The sequence below is a fragment of the Manacus vitellinus genome, unplaced genomic scaffold (genome assembly GCF_001715985.3).
Source record: "Manacus vitellinus isolate BGI_N305 unplaced genomic scaffold, ASM171598v3 scaffold_22_pilon, whole genome shotgun sequence".
Taxonomy (NCBI): Eukaryota; Metazoa; Chordata; class Aves; order Passeriformes; family Pipridae; genus Manacus; species Manacus vitellinus.
The window spans coordinates 5,666,189-5,683,694 of NW_021939632.1; the positions used below are offsets into that span (position 1 = coordinate 5,666,189).

General features: G+C 39.7%; 1 protein-coding gene across 4 annotated transcripts; it reads left to right on the top strand.

The window, feature by feature from the left end:
- The first annotated feature begins 50 nt into the window (after nt 1-50).
- Nucleotides 51-16,204, top strand: LOC108639656 (leucine-zipper-like transcriptional regulator 1). Of its 4 annotated transcripts, none has more exons than XM_018072725.1 (8): nt 51-270; nt 8,328-8,590; nt 9,373-9,452; nt 10,227-10,305; nt 11,819-11,865; nt 12,616-12,736; nt 13,640-13,826; nt 14,167-16,204. In XM_018072725.1, the coding sequence occupies exons 2-8, from the start codon at nt 8,428-8,430 to the stop codon at nt 14,849-14,851; spliced, it is 1,362 nt and encodes a 453-aa protein (XP_017928214.1). In that variant the 5' UTR covers nt 51-270; nt 8,328-8,427; the 3' UTR covers nt 14,852-16,204. The 4 variants fall into 4 exon arrangements, with proteins under 4 accessions (XP_017928214.1, XP_017928217.1, XP_017928215.1 ...); XM_018072728.1 differs by having other exon boundaries at nt 52-270; nt 14,407-16,204; XM_018072726.1 differs by lacking the exon at nt 51-270 and adding an exon at nt 6,932-7,385.
- The last annotated feature ends 1,302 nt before the right edge of the window (nt 16,205-17,506 follow it).

The window sequence follows — 17,506 nt, forward strand, 5'->3', positions numbered from 1 at the left end:
GAGGAGCAGGGGAAAGGCGGTGAGGGCTCTGAGAGCATCCATGCACGCCCAGCATCCCAGGGAGCACCGAGACAGCCCGCCAGTGCACACAGCGGCACTGCCGTGCAGCGGGGCAGGGGCACAGCTGTGCGCAGCTGGGCACAAAGTCGTTTCCATCCTAAGGTACGAAAGGAAACAAAGCGCATGAAAGGAAGGAAGCGGCGTCAGCGCTCAGCAGCCACGACACCGCTGGGGAGAGGGACCTGCGACTTCCCCGGTGCTGCGCAGGAGGTCCGTGGTAGGGACAGCCAGAGCTCTTTTCCTTGCTTCCAGTCTAGGAGATTCACCACCCTGCTTTTGCTCATTCCCTTTTCTACAATCAACGAGCATAAAGCACAAAATGCCTTCTACCGAGCAAAAGACAAACAAAGAAATGCAACCATCCAAAACCCAAGCCAATGTGCATCTGGCTTGGGATGAATACTGGACCATGTCATCTGGGAGTGAGAATTTTTCAGAAAGCCAGACTCCAGTCCAAAATGGACCCTGTCATTTGGAGTCTGAATATGAACACAGCTTGCAAAACATTTTTTCAGGCTTCTGACAAAAGAGTTGGTCCTTCTTTTGCTCTGGTATCTAGGCTACATTGTTCAGGCTCATGCATATCACTGGTTTTATTCACATGAGTAATTCCATTTGAATTTGGAGCGACAACGTGTATGTGTAAAGTTACTCATATGCTTTCTGTCTCCTTTATATATTGAAATTATGTGGGTTTGGTTTTTTTCCATTTGCTGGTGTAGCCCAGTAACTGTTGGCATCAAGGTTATTGTGAGCCATCACAGTTATTATTACTGTTTGTCCACTGGCACCTTTGTTTTCCTTGCCAAACTAAAATCCAGCTATGCCTCTCTATGCATTCTATTCCAGCTATGCAATTGTATCATCTGTTTTTATGCAACCATCTTTCACCTGACTGTATAAATTCATCTTCCCTATAAAAGATCTTTTTGTACTCAGCTTTTCCTCCAGTCATGACTGACAGTCATTCCAGTTGTGCCATCTGAGTCTTTCTCACACAAGTCTCTCATGACTTCTTCCATACAGTGTAATCTAAATTCAAACTGATTCTAACATGATATCTGGATGTTTTAATATTTGCCAGCTGGAACATTTTATTATTCTTATTGCCAAATGCCCTCTCTTTCCTCCTTCATATTTCTTCAAGCTACAGCTTCTGCTATTCTCATAACCTTGTATGTCTTCTCTATCTCATTGATACATGTTTGTCTAAGGGCAAAATGTCTCAGGGACAAGAAAAACACAAATGTTTATCTTCCATGAAGTGTGGCATTAAGTTTTAAGTGTGGGTGAACGTTTTATTAGATGCTTCTTTTCCTCAGTCAGGGAATAGAAAGAACAAATAAGTAAAATTCAGTGCAGACTTTTTGCTTTTAATGGAAGATAATAGCTTTTCACTGATATGCTCTCAGCTGTCAAGTATATACTCTAATTTGTGCCTGAGGAGAGAAGGCAGGCTGGGCAGCCACTGATTCCTTTTGTCAACCAGAGTCTTTCTTCCTAACCTAGAAAATATTGTGCATTACTATGAGTAGAGCCTCCCTTAGGAAATAAAGTATTTTGAAGTTGTTTCAGCAGCAGGTCACAAGCTGTCAAGAAGATGCATTCAGTCACACCTAAGGACAGATTTATTACATTCAATCTCCAGGGCATCTGCCTACTGGATCTTGAAAGAACCCAGCTGGTTAGTTTTTGTGAAAGCCCCAAATGATGCCTTCTAGGAACATTGAAAGCTGCTATTTCCAGGGGAAGGGGTGATGACCCCTGTATTGAAATGACCTGTTCCAGTGGTGACAGGACAAATTACTTCCAAGGAAAGGGTAAAAGGCCAAATACATCTTGAGACTGTGCTATGATCATGGCAGGAGTTTCTTATTTCTTTTATCTTAAAATGTGAGAACCAGGAACTGTATTTCCTCCCTCTGTCATATCTAGAGCATGAAAAATCACCTGTTTGTCTCCAGTAACTCCTGAAGAGCCGTCTTCCTGCAGGAACACTTGACAGTCAGGGTGTCCGTCCCAGCTATGTGGCAAGACCACAACAGAGACTGAGTTCTGCCTATGGATGGAGGATCCTAAACAGGATCCTAAATAAGATCAGAAAAGCAGATTAGATTCCTGAAGTAAATATTCTAATAAGGACCAACCCCCCCCCATACAGTCTTTGATTATGAGCATGAACTTTTGATCAGGCATGGCTGGTGCCCTGGATTTATATATCCATAACATGCTATACTTGTGCCACCTATGGATGTGTATTTAGGGAAGCTCTTTCTCAGAAACTTCATTCAAAATTGAATTGCAGTCAAATGATTATTGCAGTGCTGGAAATCATAATTAACAGATTATCTAAGGAGATCTATTAATCAAAACTATATATTCTGATTTTTATTTATTAAAAAGCCTCATTCTAAAAAATGAAACAAAACAAACAAAACAAACTCACCAACAACTGAAATTTTAAGTTACTAAGGAAATTAAGGTGGTATAGATGTATCTATTTTTGTCTGTACCATAAAACATATTTCAATACTGTGGCAAAGGTAATTTTCTGATTCATATACTAGAGGTGTATATAAAAATGTAACAATCCCAGAAATATTTTAAACATTGAATTTCTTTTTTCCAGTTACTACCTCCTCCACCATATTTAGGAAATAGATGAAATATTTACTGTATTGCTCCAAGTTTGTATTTTTGTAATTGTTTCATTAAAAATTAGAAATATACCTAGCACATAGAAAATGCAACTGGATATATTTATACTTCTTTATTTAATAAGTTAATTTATTACTACTAAAGAACTCACTTGGTAGTAGAGATGAAGTAGTGCTACACAGCACTGCTGACGGCAAAAGATTTTCTTTTCTGGGTGAAAGCTTCTAGAAAAAACCCAAAAGACAATACATTAGCAATGTCAATTTGCAAAATTTAATTTTGGAATGATATGCAAACATATAAATTTATTATGAACTTTTAAAATTAGAGCTTTAATATTAATGTGATCTGAATTAAAGAAATGCAGTACCTTGCCTGCAGAGCTCCAGAAACAGGCAGTGAGCTTTTCTCAGGGCGAGATCTGTGGTACTCTTGTCTATTTGCAGTGAAGATGCCCGTGCCCTAGGCAGGACTCCAGAAGTAGCAGTTACATACAGAGGCTTACAGCATATAGAAACTGTAATTATATGTGGCTGTTTCAGAAGAGTCACACCCTTTAAAATACCTGCTCACTCCAAAAAGCATTTTGAAGCACTAGATAATGTTTGCGAACATTACCTTAAACTTGTTAAAATTCAGCTTAGAGTTATTCAACATAAATGCCTCACAGTTTTTCTGTAAATTTTTAATATCTCCACTCTAAGCTTTAAACAGACAGCAGGGTTGTTACTGTTTTACTTGAAAGTAACTGTAATTCTTCTGAACCCTGAAATCGGGATGGAGCCGTGTCCCCTGCTTTGATTTGTTATTTTACAAACCCTCTTTCTGTCCTTCAGCTTCTCCCTGTAAGGAGCAATACTGCTTTCCATCTCCTTCCTTTTGTCTTCAGTGCTTCAGTTGTAAGCTCAGACATGTAGTAACTGCATTCTTTTACAACAAAGAGCAAAGCCAGGCCCTTATTTGAATTCAGAATCCTAATAATACAGAAATATTACAGATACCCTATGGTCTTAGAGCCATTCGGACTTCTGGGTTGAAACTCTAAAGCTGAGCTTCTCTGAAAATTAGTTCCTGTATTTTGAAAAAAAAAACAACAAACAACAAACCAAACCCAAACCAAAAAACCCCACCCTAGAAACAGTTCATAGCATCTTGAGTTTAGGAAATAATAAAATAGCAAACCTGAGGATACTAAAATTTATCACACATATAGTAAAAGCATTGCAAGTAAATGTGATATACTGAAAAAAAGCCTGGATTTTTTAAACTATTCTAAACAAGTTGGGTGTGTTTTTAAAACTTTGTAACTGCCTTGCAAGTCCTCAGTCAAAGTTTCCTCATTCATGCAGGCAGTCCTAATGGAACAAGCATTACAATAATAGCACCACAGGAAGGGTTTCTATGATAAGTACAAACAGGAAGATCTGTTATTGGTTTTGAAGAGCAGTAAAACATCAAGTTGCCCAGTAAGAAAATGCATGGAGAGGTTCAAGGCTTGAGTTCAGAAAACTGGGTCATTAACAAAAAATCCCCAAAACAGAACAAGATTTCCTTTTTTTTCCCCGCCCCAATATGAGTGGTTTCTTATCTCATTATATTTCAAAAGGCTCAATCATTTTAAAAATGAAACTTTTCTGAGTATATTGAAAACAGATGGAAATGAATCAGGGGGCTGAGGCAGAAAAAAGCTTTAATGAAGATCTATTTAAGCAATACTTTAAATAAATAAATAATTTGTCTGAGAAAACACATCTTACAAAAATATAAATAATTATATAATGATCATATAAACTACATTTCCTGATGTAATTCCTGTCTTGCTACATTTCCTGAATTATTTGTATTATGAAACAGTAGTGGGGCGCCATTAATTGATACACACTCAGTGCTATAGTTACTGTGCTAATTGCAGCTCTCCAGGCCCTCGACTCACAGCTCCTCCAGCCCTTTAACAATTGGGATTGATTGCACAGGAGCTATTTTTAGAATGAAATGGCAGAAGAGTTTGGAGAGCAGCAGACATTTTTGTGTGTGCTACAGCTGTTTCGGGGAAAAAAACAGTTGGATAAAAATGTTCTGAGTTGTCTTTTTGTATATTTTTTTTTTAATTCTGCTGAAGTTAGAGCTTCCTATTGGATAACTGGTTTTGTAGCAAGTTGAAGCTGAGGTCAGTGTTGCATGACACAGAGGACATCCCTGGTGACATTGTTCTCGGAAGAGTAGCAATTTTCTTTTGGAAATGGCACTATTAATGTTGACAGTAGATGAACTCTGGTGAGCCTGGTTCTATAGAAAGGCAGTCCAGGAGTCACGTTTGCATTTTAAAATACCAGTGATAAAAGGCAAGATTCATGATTGACTTCGTGGGTTTTTTTCCCCAACTCTGAAATGAAGCAGTTTGTTAACTGAGTGTTAGTGAGTGTAGGTCTGCTTCCAAGAATGCTTCAGCTGAGAGTAAATGGCCATGATTCCCAAGGGTCAGTGATGCTCAAGAGGTGTGACTGGGAGGAGACACACATTCAGTTCATCCCAGATCGGCCTTTTGTTACCCCATCCAGCATTCCTGCCTTACACAGAGTTCAGCTGGGGTAGATAAACAACTAGACAGGATTTTGTTGCTATTCTACTATAAGAAATCAGGGCTGTCTTCTTCTTTGAATGTTTGTATAATAGAAGGCAAGGTTTGTAGGAAGAATAACAGGCAGAAATACGTAGGAAGAGGGATAATGCTTTATAGCTGAGGAAAAAATCCCTCAAGGGGCAAGCTGATTTTACTTTTGTAAAGTATTAATAACCTATCACCTTTTTCACAGTAAATTATATCAATAATAGTAATACCTTGGCACTGTCACACAGCACTGCATCAGCAAATTTGAAGTGCTGTTCTAAGGAAGTGACCGTCCCCATTTAGCTGTGGAAGTAAATGAATTGGCTGTGGTTACACAGAAGCTTGGCAGAGTTAGGGAGAGAATCTGTGTTTCATGACTTCAGCTGCTTTTCCCTTTTCAATTTCATGCCAGAAAGCATTATGGACTTACACACCTGTAATGTGTCACTACTTTGTAGCTGCTAATTCCCCTGGAAATGAGAAATGCACACGTTGGTAAACGTTGCCCATCTTTGTATCCTTTCAGAGAAAATACAAAGAATAGACTTCAGTTTTTACTGTAATAGCTTACAATACTAGTTTGCATAAAAAAAGAATAACAAAACTTGAGTAGTTAATCTTGCCAAAAAATGCTGCAAGAGATTTCCAGCATCTTTTTGTCGCTGAATACATTCCAGTCTTACAAATGATAAATTTCAGAGATAAATTGGATGATAAATGAACTTAGATACATTAATTTCATATTAATATGAAATATGACTATCTTCTGTATTAGCCTGTTTTACTGCAATCTTTGTTTTTCCTCAAATTATGTACAACTTGCCCTGGACTTAAAAGTTACCATTAGATAAATTACCACTTAAGCAGGTAGACTGTGGTGTAAAGGTCTTCCTTCTTTCCCCCCAGATTTTATGTTGGCACTTTGCTGACAGTTACTTCCCAAGTGGGAATGGCCACTGTACAGGGCAGCTGTGAACTGGAGCGGCTGAGTTTTGGATACACACCTTGCCTCTACACCTGGTGGAGCAGCAAAGGGGGGCAGATCTGCCAGTGCTCATCTGCTACAGCCTCTAGGAAGGAGGTGGTGTGAAGGGACAACAGAGAGCCTCGTTGTTATGGATGGAGGGAAGGATAGCTTGTGAATTTGCCTAGGACAAATCCAGGCTTTCAGGAACAAGGGAATACTTGAACGCAGGAGAAAACATTTGAAGAAGGGGGTATGCTGTTGTGCTGCTTGATATATAATCCCCTCCAAACAAGGGATGTTGGCACACAGGCAGAGTACTGAAAACTCTGTAAAACAAAAATGTTGCTTTCAGTGCAGCAGTGAAACAGAAGACATGCAGGATTCCAAGAGAAAAATAAAAAGGAAGGTTTATCATAGAAGTACATAGAAAAATAAATAAAGGGTTATGCAGCTGTTACTCAGCATATAAACATATGAACTGTTATACAGAACAGAAATATTTTATAGCTTTTTTTCTTTTGTATTTAACTGCTCGTTCATCTTTGACTCCAAGAGAACATTGCTCATTCCTTTTTATAACACGGCAACTTTTGATGGAGATGTAAATACTTTGTATTCTCCACCCCCTTCCCTGAAATCAGACACACACAGGGCAAACGGCTTATGTTGGCCTTCCCTAGCATATGTGTGGCTAAATATAGTTTTGCACAATGAACTTCAAGGCACAGTTCATATGTCTGAAGTCACAGTGTGGCGAAGTGTCTAGTAAAAACACTTGCATGTAGATCAGAAGAAGAGGGCTTCATTTTACCTCCTTGGACATTGCTGGATTTGCTGGGAAAATTTCCAGCCTTTGTCACTGCTTTGCTCTATAAGGCCATGGGCAGCAGCTGACATGAACGTTCTCTGTGGATGTAAATGGTTTTACTGCTGTATATCCAGGGCAAATTTGGTATTTCTGCTGTGTTGCTTGTTTGCGTTTTTTGAATTAATTTATTTAGAAATAATTGTGCCAAGGAGGCATAGGTTTTTCACATTTACCCTGGAAATAGTCTTCAATCAAAAGCATGGATTTGCTGCATGATCATTATGGTGAGCTGTGACTTTATCTATGACTTTATCCACTGGGATTCTAAATACATGCCTACATAAACTGGAGAAGTTAAATATGGAAAACACTCTAACTGTGGAAGAACGGGCATTACTTTGCAGTACTGAAGAGTTAACCGTGTGTCCATACTGACAGACTCTCACCTATCTATTTCCATCCTAGGTTCTCAATGCAGCTGGAATGTGGCTTTCACTGGAAGAGTCTTGGAATTGGGAGACTTTGTCACCTCATTTGGTGACATGTGTCTCCTCAGACACATTACCAACACAAATCGCAACATTTGCTCTAATGCTGATTTTTTTTTTGTGTGTGTTTGCTTTGTAAAATAATCTACATTAAAATATATCATAGCCACTCTTTTGAAGCAGATTATTAGAGGAATGTTTTCCTGGTATTTGTGTCTTCACAGAACACAGTGACATCTTGTGGCATGGGAAGGGCTAGTATCATTTTTTCCAGATCCATCCTCATTTCAGCAGGTTTAGAGATAAAAGTCTACACAAATTCCGGACAACTGCTAATGCATTACTTTTATTTCTAATATTCACTCTTTCAATTATTTTTTTTAAGGACATGTTTGTTTTAAATATTTTAGCAGTGAAAAAAGACCAAGCCTTGGTTTCTACCATATCACAAACCTAGGGTGTTGGAGTTTATCTCTTCAGCTCACCGATATTCTTTGGAAAACTTTCAGCTCCAGTAATATTCCAGTCCCAGCCTCACGGATATAAGACTCTGAGAGTCAGAGTTTCAGATGCTTTCCTTAAGTTTATTATCACAGATGGACAAAATTGTCATGTTGCTTTTGATGGGACTGAAAAGAAAACACGGTCATATTTTATTGCAAGGCAGAGACTTTTCTTTTCTTCTATCTTTCTTTTTTCTTTTTTTTTAACCTTAAATTACTTTTTGTCTTTCTGCAGACCAAACAGGGTTTAAGCCCTGTCTCTGATATTTTGGGAACCTCCTCTGACATGGCTGCCCTTTACAAGTTGATCCTTGGATAAGATCCTAGTTGTCAGCATGAAAGGAAAAACTGAGCACTGTGGCTGGAAATCTGCCCCCCAGCAGAAGCCCCGTCCCTGCGATCGATATAAACATGCCTGTGTCGTTTGCAGAGGGTTTGTTTATCTCCATGGAGGGCGGAACATGACCAGTCTGAGGGATTTTTGGCGCTACAACATCGGTGAGTTGGTCCCTTCACCTGTATGTCAGGATTAGAGATTCTACATCCAGTCACCAGGAAATTGGGGATACTCCATAGTTATCAGATTATTCCCATTTAAAGTATCTCCATAAAAATAATGGATAAACTGCATTTTGTTCATTGGGCAGATGGTATGTGTTCGCTCCTGTTGCAAGTGTCTCAGAAAGTTTAGATTTTAGTTCAGTTCCTTTTGGGTTTTTTTGTTTGTTTTTTTTTTTTTTTTTTTTTTTTTTTTTTTCTTGACCAGAAATACTGAGTCATTTAAATTATCCTGGTTCTAGCAAGGGATATCAAAGAGCTTTCCTGACTCTCTTGTGCAGGAATAGTTTATGCATGTAAAAGAGCACAAAGGCAACACATGACTACAATACCTTGTAGGTTTACATTAACAATGCACTATCAAGTATGACCCTTTGTTTTATTTGACTTAATATGTGGTCTGACTTGTACAGTTGTTGTTTCTGAAATAAACCAGAATTTTCCTGGAGTTCATTATCATGGACTTGTTGAGTTTTGATGTAATAACAATTAAAATACAAGCAGTAACAACATCAATTTCTATTACATTTAAATTTGCTAAATAGAAAAATGCATATATTTAACTTCTGGGAACTTCTTCGGAACTAACAGAGAGGAAAGATGACAAACCACTTCATTTTCCTCATTGAACTGGCAGCACAGCCACATTCAAAGCTCATCTTTTCACCTTTTCTCAAATGTTTATGTCAAGGGCACCACTTAACTTCAGCTTTGGTTTATAGTGAAAAATGAATGGGAAATGCTGGATTGCTCAGGAGATGGTCCAGAAGAATTGGAAGAACATTCAATGGTGGCTTATAAGGTAGCAGACCAAGATTTATATTATCCATATCCTCACATTTTATTTCCTACTATACAATGTGATAAAATGTGATAGATTATTGTACTGAAAATACTATACCCAGAAAATATTTTTGTGTTGGTGCAATTCTGGATGTAGCTGTACCAATGTTTTGGAATCTTTCTGAATAAAGTGACAGTAATTTCCTCAGTCAGTGCTCAGTATGTAACAGTAATACAAGATAAAGACCTTGGCAGCACATTCTTTGACTTAACTGTACAGTTGTAACAGTTGCTCTGAATTCATTTGCATGATCAGCTATGGCATAAAAACATTCACTTAAGAGCTTGCATAGAAGAGGGACGGGGGAGTGAAGGCAAATAAGAATTACAGCCTTGTCTGTGAGGGGAAAACAGAATTTAGGATATCGGGAGCTGCAATGCAATGAAATATTTCTATAAACATGCAAAATCTAATATTACCTGAGCAGTGAGTCAGAGAGCTCCAGATCCACATCCTTGAAGCTGTCCCAGGCTGACAAGGAAGTAATTGGTTCTGGAATGCTGTCCCCGTTAGAACAGCAGAATATTCATCAGGGTTTCCTACTGGGAGAGAATAAAGACATAATTAAAAGTTGGTGGCTTTTTGGGATTGCCTCTTTAATTGTTAACAGATCATCATACACATTACTGTATATTTTATTTTGGTGATAATTATATTTTGGTGATAGCAGCCCTTTCATTTAGGAATTGTTTTTAAAATTATTTTCAGTGACAAATATTTTTCATTTTGCAGGGCAACCTGTATATTTTTGGTGGGATGGTGGATTCTGCTTTCACACAAGCAAAAACTCCTCTCTGGACATATGACATTGGTATGATACACAATAACCAGTTTTTTTCTGTGGGACATTCTAAGTCTATAGGTACTAATAAACAGTAAGAACCAAACTGTTTTCTGCTGCTTGTAGCATAGCCTTTCCCCAAGCTTTACAAGACGTAATGTGTGTAATACTGTGTGCATATTTTCCCCCTAAAATGAGGCTGTTAAGCTATCAAAAAGTCAGCTCTTACTTCAATTACAGAATTGAATGTGAAAGTTTTATGTATTTTAAGGTCTCAGAATTTCCATTCCTCCTGCCTCCTTCTGAAGTTTACAATTTGATCATAAAACCCAATAATTCATGTAGTATTTATTTTTTTTAATGTTACAGGAATTTTAAAAACCAAGCCCTTTGTTTTATTATGGAAGAAAGCAGTTTAGTAAAGTATATCTCATTTTGTAATTTTACTGAAGAAACACATAAGATGGAGCAGGAAAAATCAAGTATAATTAAATAAGAAGGTGGGAAATTACCATCAACATTTTATAACACAGGTTTTCTTCTCGTAAGAACAAACATTTGGAATGTCTTAAGTGTGTATTCTAATAAAAGCAGTGCAGCATTTGAATTTAATAGCAATGTCATAATTGATTGTGTTCTCCCTTTGGAAATCCTGCATATAGTAACGGGTGCTTATTTTGATGTCGGAGGAGGAGAGAGATACTGAGCTCTTCTTGAGCTGGTAAATCTTGTGACCAGACCAAGATTTAAGTTTCCTGGCTTCTTTTGCTACTTCACTATGTAAACTTAAGTCAATGGGGTTTTTTCAATCCTTCATTTGTGTGTTCCACCATTTGTCTGAGATACCTGCTGGAAAAACAGAGAGCCTCAGATAGAACATATTTTAAAGGAGAAAGCATCTTATTACTCACAGTATTTATCAGTGAAAATTGGGAATGAGTTATTCAAAATGTGTTGTGTGTCTAGCTTTTTCATAGTTATTATTTAAAATCCTTTGGCAAGTATAGCTTTAAGTAATGCAAGCTTTCACTGCTTTCTCATTCTACCTCTGGTGCTGGGTACCTGATATTTTCTCTCCTTCATGGTGATCACAAATCTGTGATTTCTGACTGTTATCTGGGTGCTACCCTTAGGGGATCTATGAAAAAGAACAAGAAAGAATAATGCTGTTGTCATAAGGATAAGTAGAAGAAGCCATACACGTTCATCAGGAAATCTGGGAGTCCTGCAAGTTCAGATAATGCTGAAAATCACAGGTTACTTCTGCATTGTGAAATTTAGCCTTAGGAAACAGGAATACAGTATGGTACCTCTATGATTCAGTATCAGATAAGGATACAGGAAAATCATTCCAACTGTGTCTCCTGCGAGTCTCTTGGTGCTGCTGTCTTAGCAGGGAGCAGATTTCTTCAGCCTTGTCAGTAGAAAACGCCAGGATGAGACTTACTTGAAAATTAGATCTGTAATTTGAAAAATTACTGTTGGAGGAGTGTCCTCTTGTGGTCCAGGAACTAAACTGCGCTTTATTAAATCAATCCCCTAGATTCCACAAGATGGACAGAGTGCCGTAACGTACCAGCAGAGAAGGAGGTAAGGAGCCAGGAAGTGGGGAATGTGTGAATCAAATGCCTGTTGCTTTGTTGATTAAACAGATTGCTTTGAAATATGTTCCCCCAAACAGTTCCAATCTCATCTCTTCAGAGACATGTGGCTATACTTTATTTCTTTGCACTTTCAATAACTAAGGCTTTTTCCTTCTTCAAAACAGTGTTTAAAAATACTGCTCTTAAATTTTAAGTCGTATATAAGAAGTTAAGTCCTCTTCTCTGCTGCTGCTTCTGTTTTTCTGAAATCCTTATCAAGAATACTAATTTTAAATGGAATATTGCAACCATACGTGAAGCCTGTGCTTTTAAAAGTAGGGTTGTGAAAACAGATTGGCAGTCACACTAATACATTTTGGAATGTGAAGTGCTGCAGCATTTTTCATTTCTTCAGTCTGAACACGTGGACTCACCAAGTTACTGCCCCTTCTAATTGAAACCTGAGTGGAAGTGTTTATGTCTTGGTCTTCTGAGATTGGTTTTATATCACTACATGTAAAGAATCACTCATTTTTTGCTACTGAAACTTTGTCCTCAAAATGTTTCTACACCTTGAAATTACACACAAAAAATTATTAAGATGTGACACAGTTGCTGCTCTGGTTACCCTGTGGTGGAGGACTCAAGAGAAAGTTTGGGACTGCAGGGTCATTTGTGGGGGAAAAAAAGGGTGTATTTCCAAGACAGACATTGCTACTGATATGACTTAACAGGCTTTTGTCTTAAATTGTTTTAGAGCTTGGCACCAGCTAACAGAAAAGGTCACAGTGCAGTAGTGTACCACTCCAGCATGTACATCTTCGGGGGATACTTTGGCATCAAAGGCATTTCGCAGGAATTTTGGACTTTCCATTTTGGTAAGTTAAAAAACTAGGATAAGGTTTTGATCCAGTATAAAACAACAACTGCTGCAGGAGAGCATGGCCTTCCCTGTTAGGAAAATTCTTATCAGTAGAAATGCTGTAAATTAGTTTTGGCTGCTGTTTGGCAGCATTTAATGATGAATTCTGTCAATTCAATTAATACCCGGCTGAAATTAGACTATTACACTGGAAGAAGTTTTACAGTATTTGCCAGTTTTAGAGGAAAATCAGGGATAATGCTTTGTTCATTATTCACTAAATTCTTCAAGGATTACTAAAAAATTTCAGGAGCAGCAGAGACCCTGACTTCAGCCTACTAATGCCATCTTTTGAGTCTCAAATCTCAGACTGACTGTGGGGAGCCCAACCTTTCAGGAAATGCTTTCATTAGCATATTTATCACCAATCTGGTGTTGCAAACCAGATGATTCCCAGAGACTTCTTAAATGGATAACTTTTGTTATCTGGTGGCCATTTTGTCATTATTTTGAAACAAATGATGGGTTTATCTCATCCTTCATTCCCTCACAGGGAGAATAAGCACAGACATTAATGAAGTTTTTGCTGACTGATTTTTCCCCTCTTACAGCCAGGAAAGTATCTTTCTGTGTCAGAGTTAATGAATTGAAAAAGCCGTAGGAAAAACTGCTCTGTAAATAAAATTTCCATGGCATCTGTCATATAGCATCTGACATTTTCATTAAAAGTTTATTTCAAAACCGATTTTTTAAAATGCACTTTTTCAGTGTCAGAATTTAAGCTTTTAACTCATACTGAAATAAGCTCAGAGCAGAAACCTTTATTCTCCAATTGAATAATTACTTTTTTCTTGAAATAAATCCCTCCTCAATTACTCAACTAAATCTGAACCATCTATAAATTAGTGTTTTCTTTCAGATACAGGAAAGTGGTTGTGTGTTTCCAGCCCATCTCACAACACTGGTCCAGGACCTCGGCATGGCCATTCTGCAGTGGTTTATCGTACCGGAATGTACCTCTTTGGAGGACTGATGGGGCTGAGTGAGCAGAAGGACTTGTGGAAGTGGGACTTTGTAAGCAGCAGCTGGTCCAACATCAGAACAAGGTAAACTATTTTATGTGTTACACTACATGAGCAGAGAAAGAAAGAATTTATCTTATCATTTGATACTGCAGGCAGGTGGAGGGGGAGGCGGTGCCCTTTTGGCGACTGTAGGAATTGTTCAGATCAAGATACGGTGCTGCTGCCATCCCTGGGGCTGCAGTTGGCTTTGCTCAGAAGAGCTATTGGCAATGCGTTGATGCAGCTGTCAGCAGTGTAATTCTGATGTCCCAATGCAGCTGTTCAGCAGCCATTCTTCTGAGCCAAAAGGAAAATGGAGGCTAAAATCAGTGTTAAGTTTCTTGTTGGTCTCCTCTTAACTGCTGCTTTCTCTTATATTTAGCCAAGGACCTCCTCCAGTGGTAGGTCACGCTTCAATAGTCTGCAAAGACTCTATGCTGATTTTTGGTGGAGGGATTTCAAATTCCAGTCCTAATGATGACCTCTGGAAGTATCATTTCCATACACAGACATGGAAGAAGCTTAGTAGTACTGCAAACTTTCCTCCTAAAATGTATCACTGCATCTTAGGAATTGGTGTGGATTTCGAAACTACCTCAGATTTCACTAATACATCCCCCAGCCACTGGAAGAACGATCAGAAGGACCATGGCCAGCTGGTGCCCATCCCGAGGCACACTCGCTTTGGCAACTACTTCCGCCAGCGGCCCACAGACAGGGCATTTGGCAGCAAGGAGAGCAACGCCATTGAAATGAAAACCTTCAGCTTGCCTCTGGAGCCAGTGGGCTTCCGTGCATTTCAGACCACCTCAGAGGCAGAACTGGACCCAAACAGAGACACAAGCCTTTTGACGAAGGACGAGTCTCTCCCTCTGTTTCCCTCTTCAGAGAGAGAAACTCTGGCTGCCGCTCAGGTTGTGGGTGAAGAGGAGGGAAGTGACTGTGGGTGCGCGACCGCCGGGGATGAACTCGGCAGCAGCACCAACACCCTGCTGCTCATCGGGGGCAAACCTTTGTCCAGCTTTGCTGAGATCTCCCTCAGACAAATGGAGTTCGATAGCTCGTGATCGCTTTGATTACAAAGTGAAAGAATAAATTTCCACCACCGTGGCAGTAGGTGGAAAACCAACTGCTTGCAACTGTCTTCAGCTTCCTATCAGCATGCTTGGGAAAAAAATAATTAAACCTTCTCATACTTGCTGTGAACAGATTTTTTACAATGTTAACGAAACCCAACATATATTTAAGTCACAACTTGCATGTAAGTTGTGATTTCTGAGAAGAGCTTGTTGGAATGCTGCTCTTTTTGTTACTTTTCTTCTGGTCAGTTCATATCCTTTCAAATTGCAGTGGCTGATGCTGCCTTGAAAATCAGAACTACAAGTAACCCCTACTGGCTACACAGCTGCCATTTCAGGGTCAAAGCTTGCTCATTTTGCACTTGTATTAGAGGGAAATACAGTCACATTTGAGGGATTTGATCAATCTTAATGGCAACATTCTCTAAGTTTTTTAAGATTTTGTTTTCTTGAGTGTTATTTGCACAATGTATTTGCAACAAGAGATAGCCTTACAACATCACAGAAACCAAATGAACAAGTTAGTGAGTGAAATCGAGAAGATATTTAAGGATTGTATATAAACTACGAGTGCCCCCAGAAAATCATCTGCAGCCTTAGACCAGAGGAAGTACATTATATCTGGAAGAACAAAGGAATTGCCAAGTGAGTGTTGGCTTTAATGACTGAGCACAGAATCAAAAGGGTTTGCCTTCCCATAACAGGGTGGGGGGACAGAAAGAGGAGGGCTTGACAGGAGTGGCACAAAGCATGGGCTGTTCTGACTGGTAACTCCTGTTTTAGCCACAAAGGGATTTCTGCTTTTCCAACTCCCATCTCTCTGTTTGTCAACTCAGGTAGTGATCATTACACATTTCCCCTTTATCTGAGTAAATCCTGAGTTCATGTATAATTTTTCTTTGCTGAAAAGAAAAAGTGTTTTTTTGAAAGATAATATAGTCCAGTGTTCCAAGCATTTATTTCCATAGAAGTTACTAAGATATGGCCTTCTGACAGAACTTCAGCCATCTGTAAGAAACGCTGCTGTCTGAAATGACTAGAAAGTGTAATACTTCTGAATATTTGAAAAGATTGCTTTTCAAAAGTTTCATAGGAATAAAGGATTTCAAATGAGAATGTTTACAGATACTTTTCATCATCTCTTCACAAGTAGCTGTCACATGAATTCGATGGGAAAATTATAGATGAATTCACAAAAAGCTACAAGAGTTATTTGGACCATTCGTGACCCTTATTTGGAAACAGAGAGGATTGTACTCTTCCATTTAAATAAAGCCTGCTCTGTTTCCTATCAGTGTGTGCTTATTTTCTCTACTTTCACAGATCTAAAATATGTATTTGTATTTTCAAACTGAATAAAGAACTTACCTTTCTGAACAAGGAACATGATCCCACAAGCCCCAGTCATCTCTTAGCACTTCAGCCAGCCTCGAGGGTTGCCCAGGATTTGAATTTCTGCTCCAAGAACAAGAATTTCCCAGTTTGAGGAGGTTTGTTCGGAAAGGACTTCAGTACAGCGACTGAGCTGAGCATGTACTGAGCACTGCAATCTTAAATCAGCAGCTTGTTTTCCTTTTGCTGGCTCACATGTCTGTTTTGGCATTATCCTGAGAGCTGCCATAACATACAGGCTTTTATCAAGGATTGACAAGGGAAGGAAATTTACCTGGAAAGGGCAACAATAAACCAGTGACTCTTCCAAGTCACGCAAAGGCCTCCCAGCAGGTAGAGGTATCCTGGGGATGTGCAAGAGCCCCAGGAAAATGCCATCCAGCCTCTGTCACTCCTTTCTTCCTCCCCCCTCAAACTCTCTTCCCTTTGGCAGCCCCACGAAGGGTTTAACATTTACTCAGAGCCAACGCAGGCGGGACATGAGCCAGCCCAAAGGCAATGGCTTGGCACGGGGAGGAAAAAGCAGCTTGCAGAGTGTGCCCATCTCCCCATCTCCTCCCCTGGCCTCTGCCCGTGTGCCAAGTCAGGTGGCTGCACCAGCACCTCGGGCACCGCTTCTTTACTGGAGATCCCAAACCTCTCAGGCTGACCTGATGCTGTAAGGGCCCTTCTGTTCCTGCCTCTGCACAGGACACCAGGTGTGCAGGGGCTCAGGGAGGGGCTGTGCCTGGAGAGATGTGGGCTCAGGCACGGCCCCAGGGCTTGCTTGTGGGAGGATGAGCCACAGTTGGCCCCAGCAGTGCTGTGGAAGGGAGAGCTCTGATCCTGGAAGTGGGGTGCTCTGCTACAGCAGCTTTGCTGAAGCCACTGGAGGCTCTTTCTCCCCTTGCTGGCCTGTTCCCATGTCTTTAAAAAACAAGGGTGACCTCAAGCTGGAAGGGAAGGGGTTTGATATTTAAAGAGACTGCATCCCACATCTGCCCACAAGAGTGCCTGACATCTCAGTTCCTTCTCAGCATGCATGACCCATATTTCAGGTTCTCTCCAAAAAACCTGTATCAGGACCTAGGCACACAATCCTTGCTCATAATACTGTATGACATTTCCTGGGTCATTTCCCCTTTCAAAACTCAGTCAGTGCCATCAGCTACACCAACAAGGCTCTCAGAGCACCTCAGGTGGTTTCACTCCTGTTTGCACACCAGAGTCACCTTTTCAGAGAGGAAGAGAAGAACCTTCATGCATGTGCTG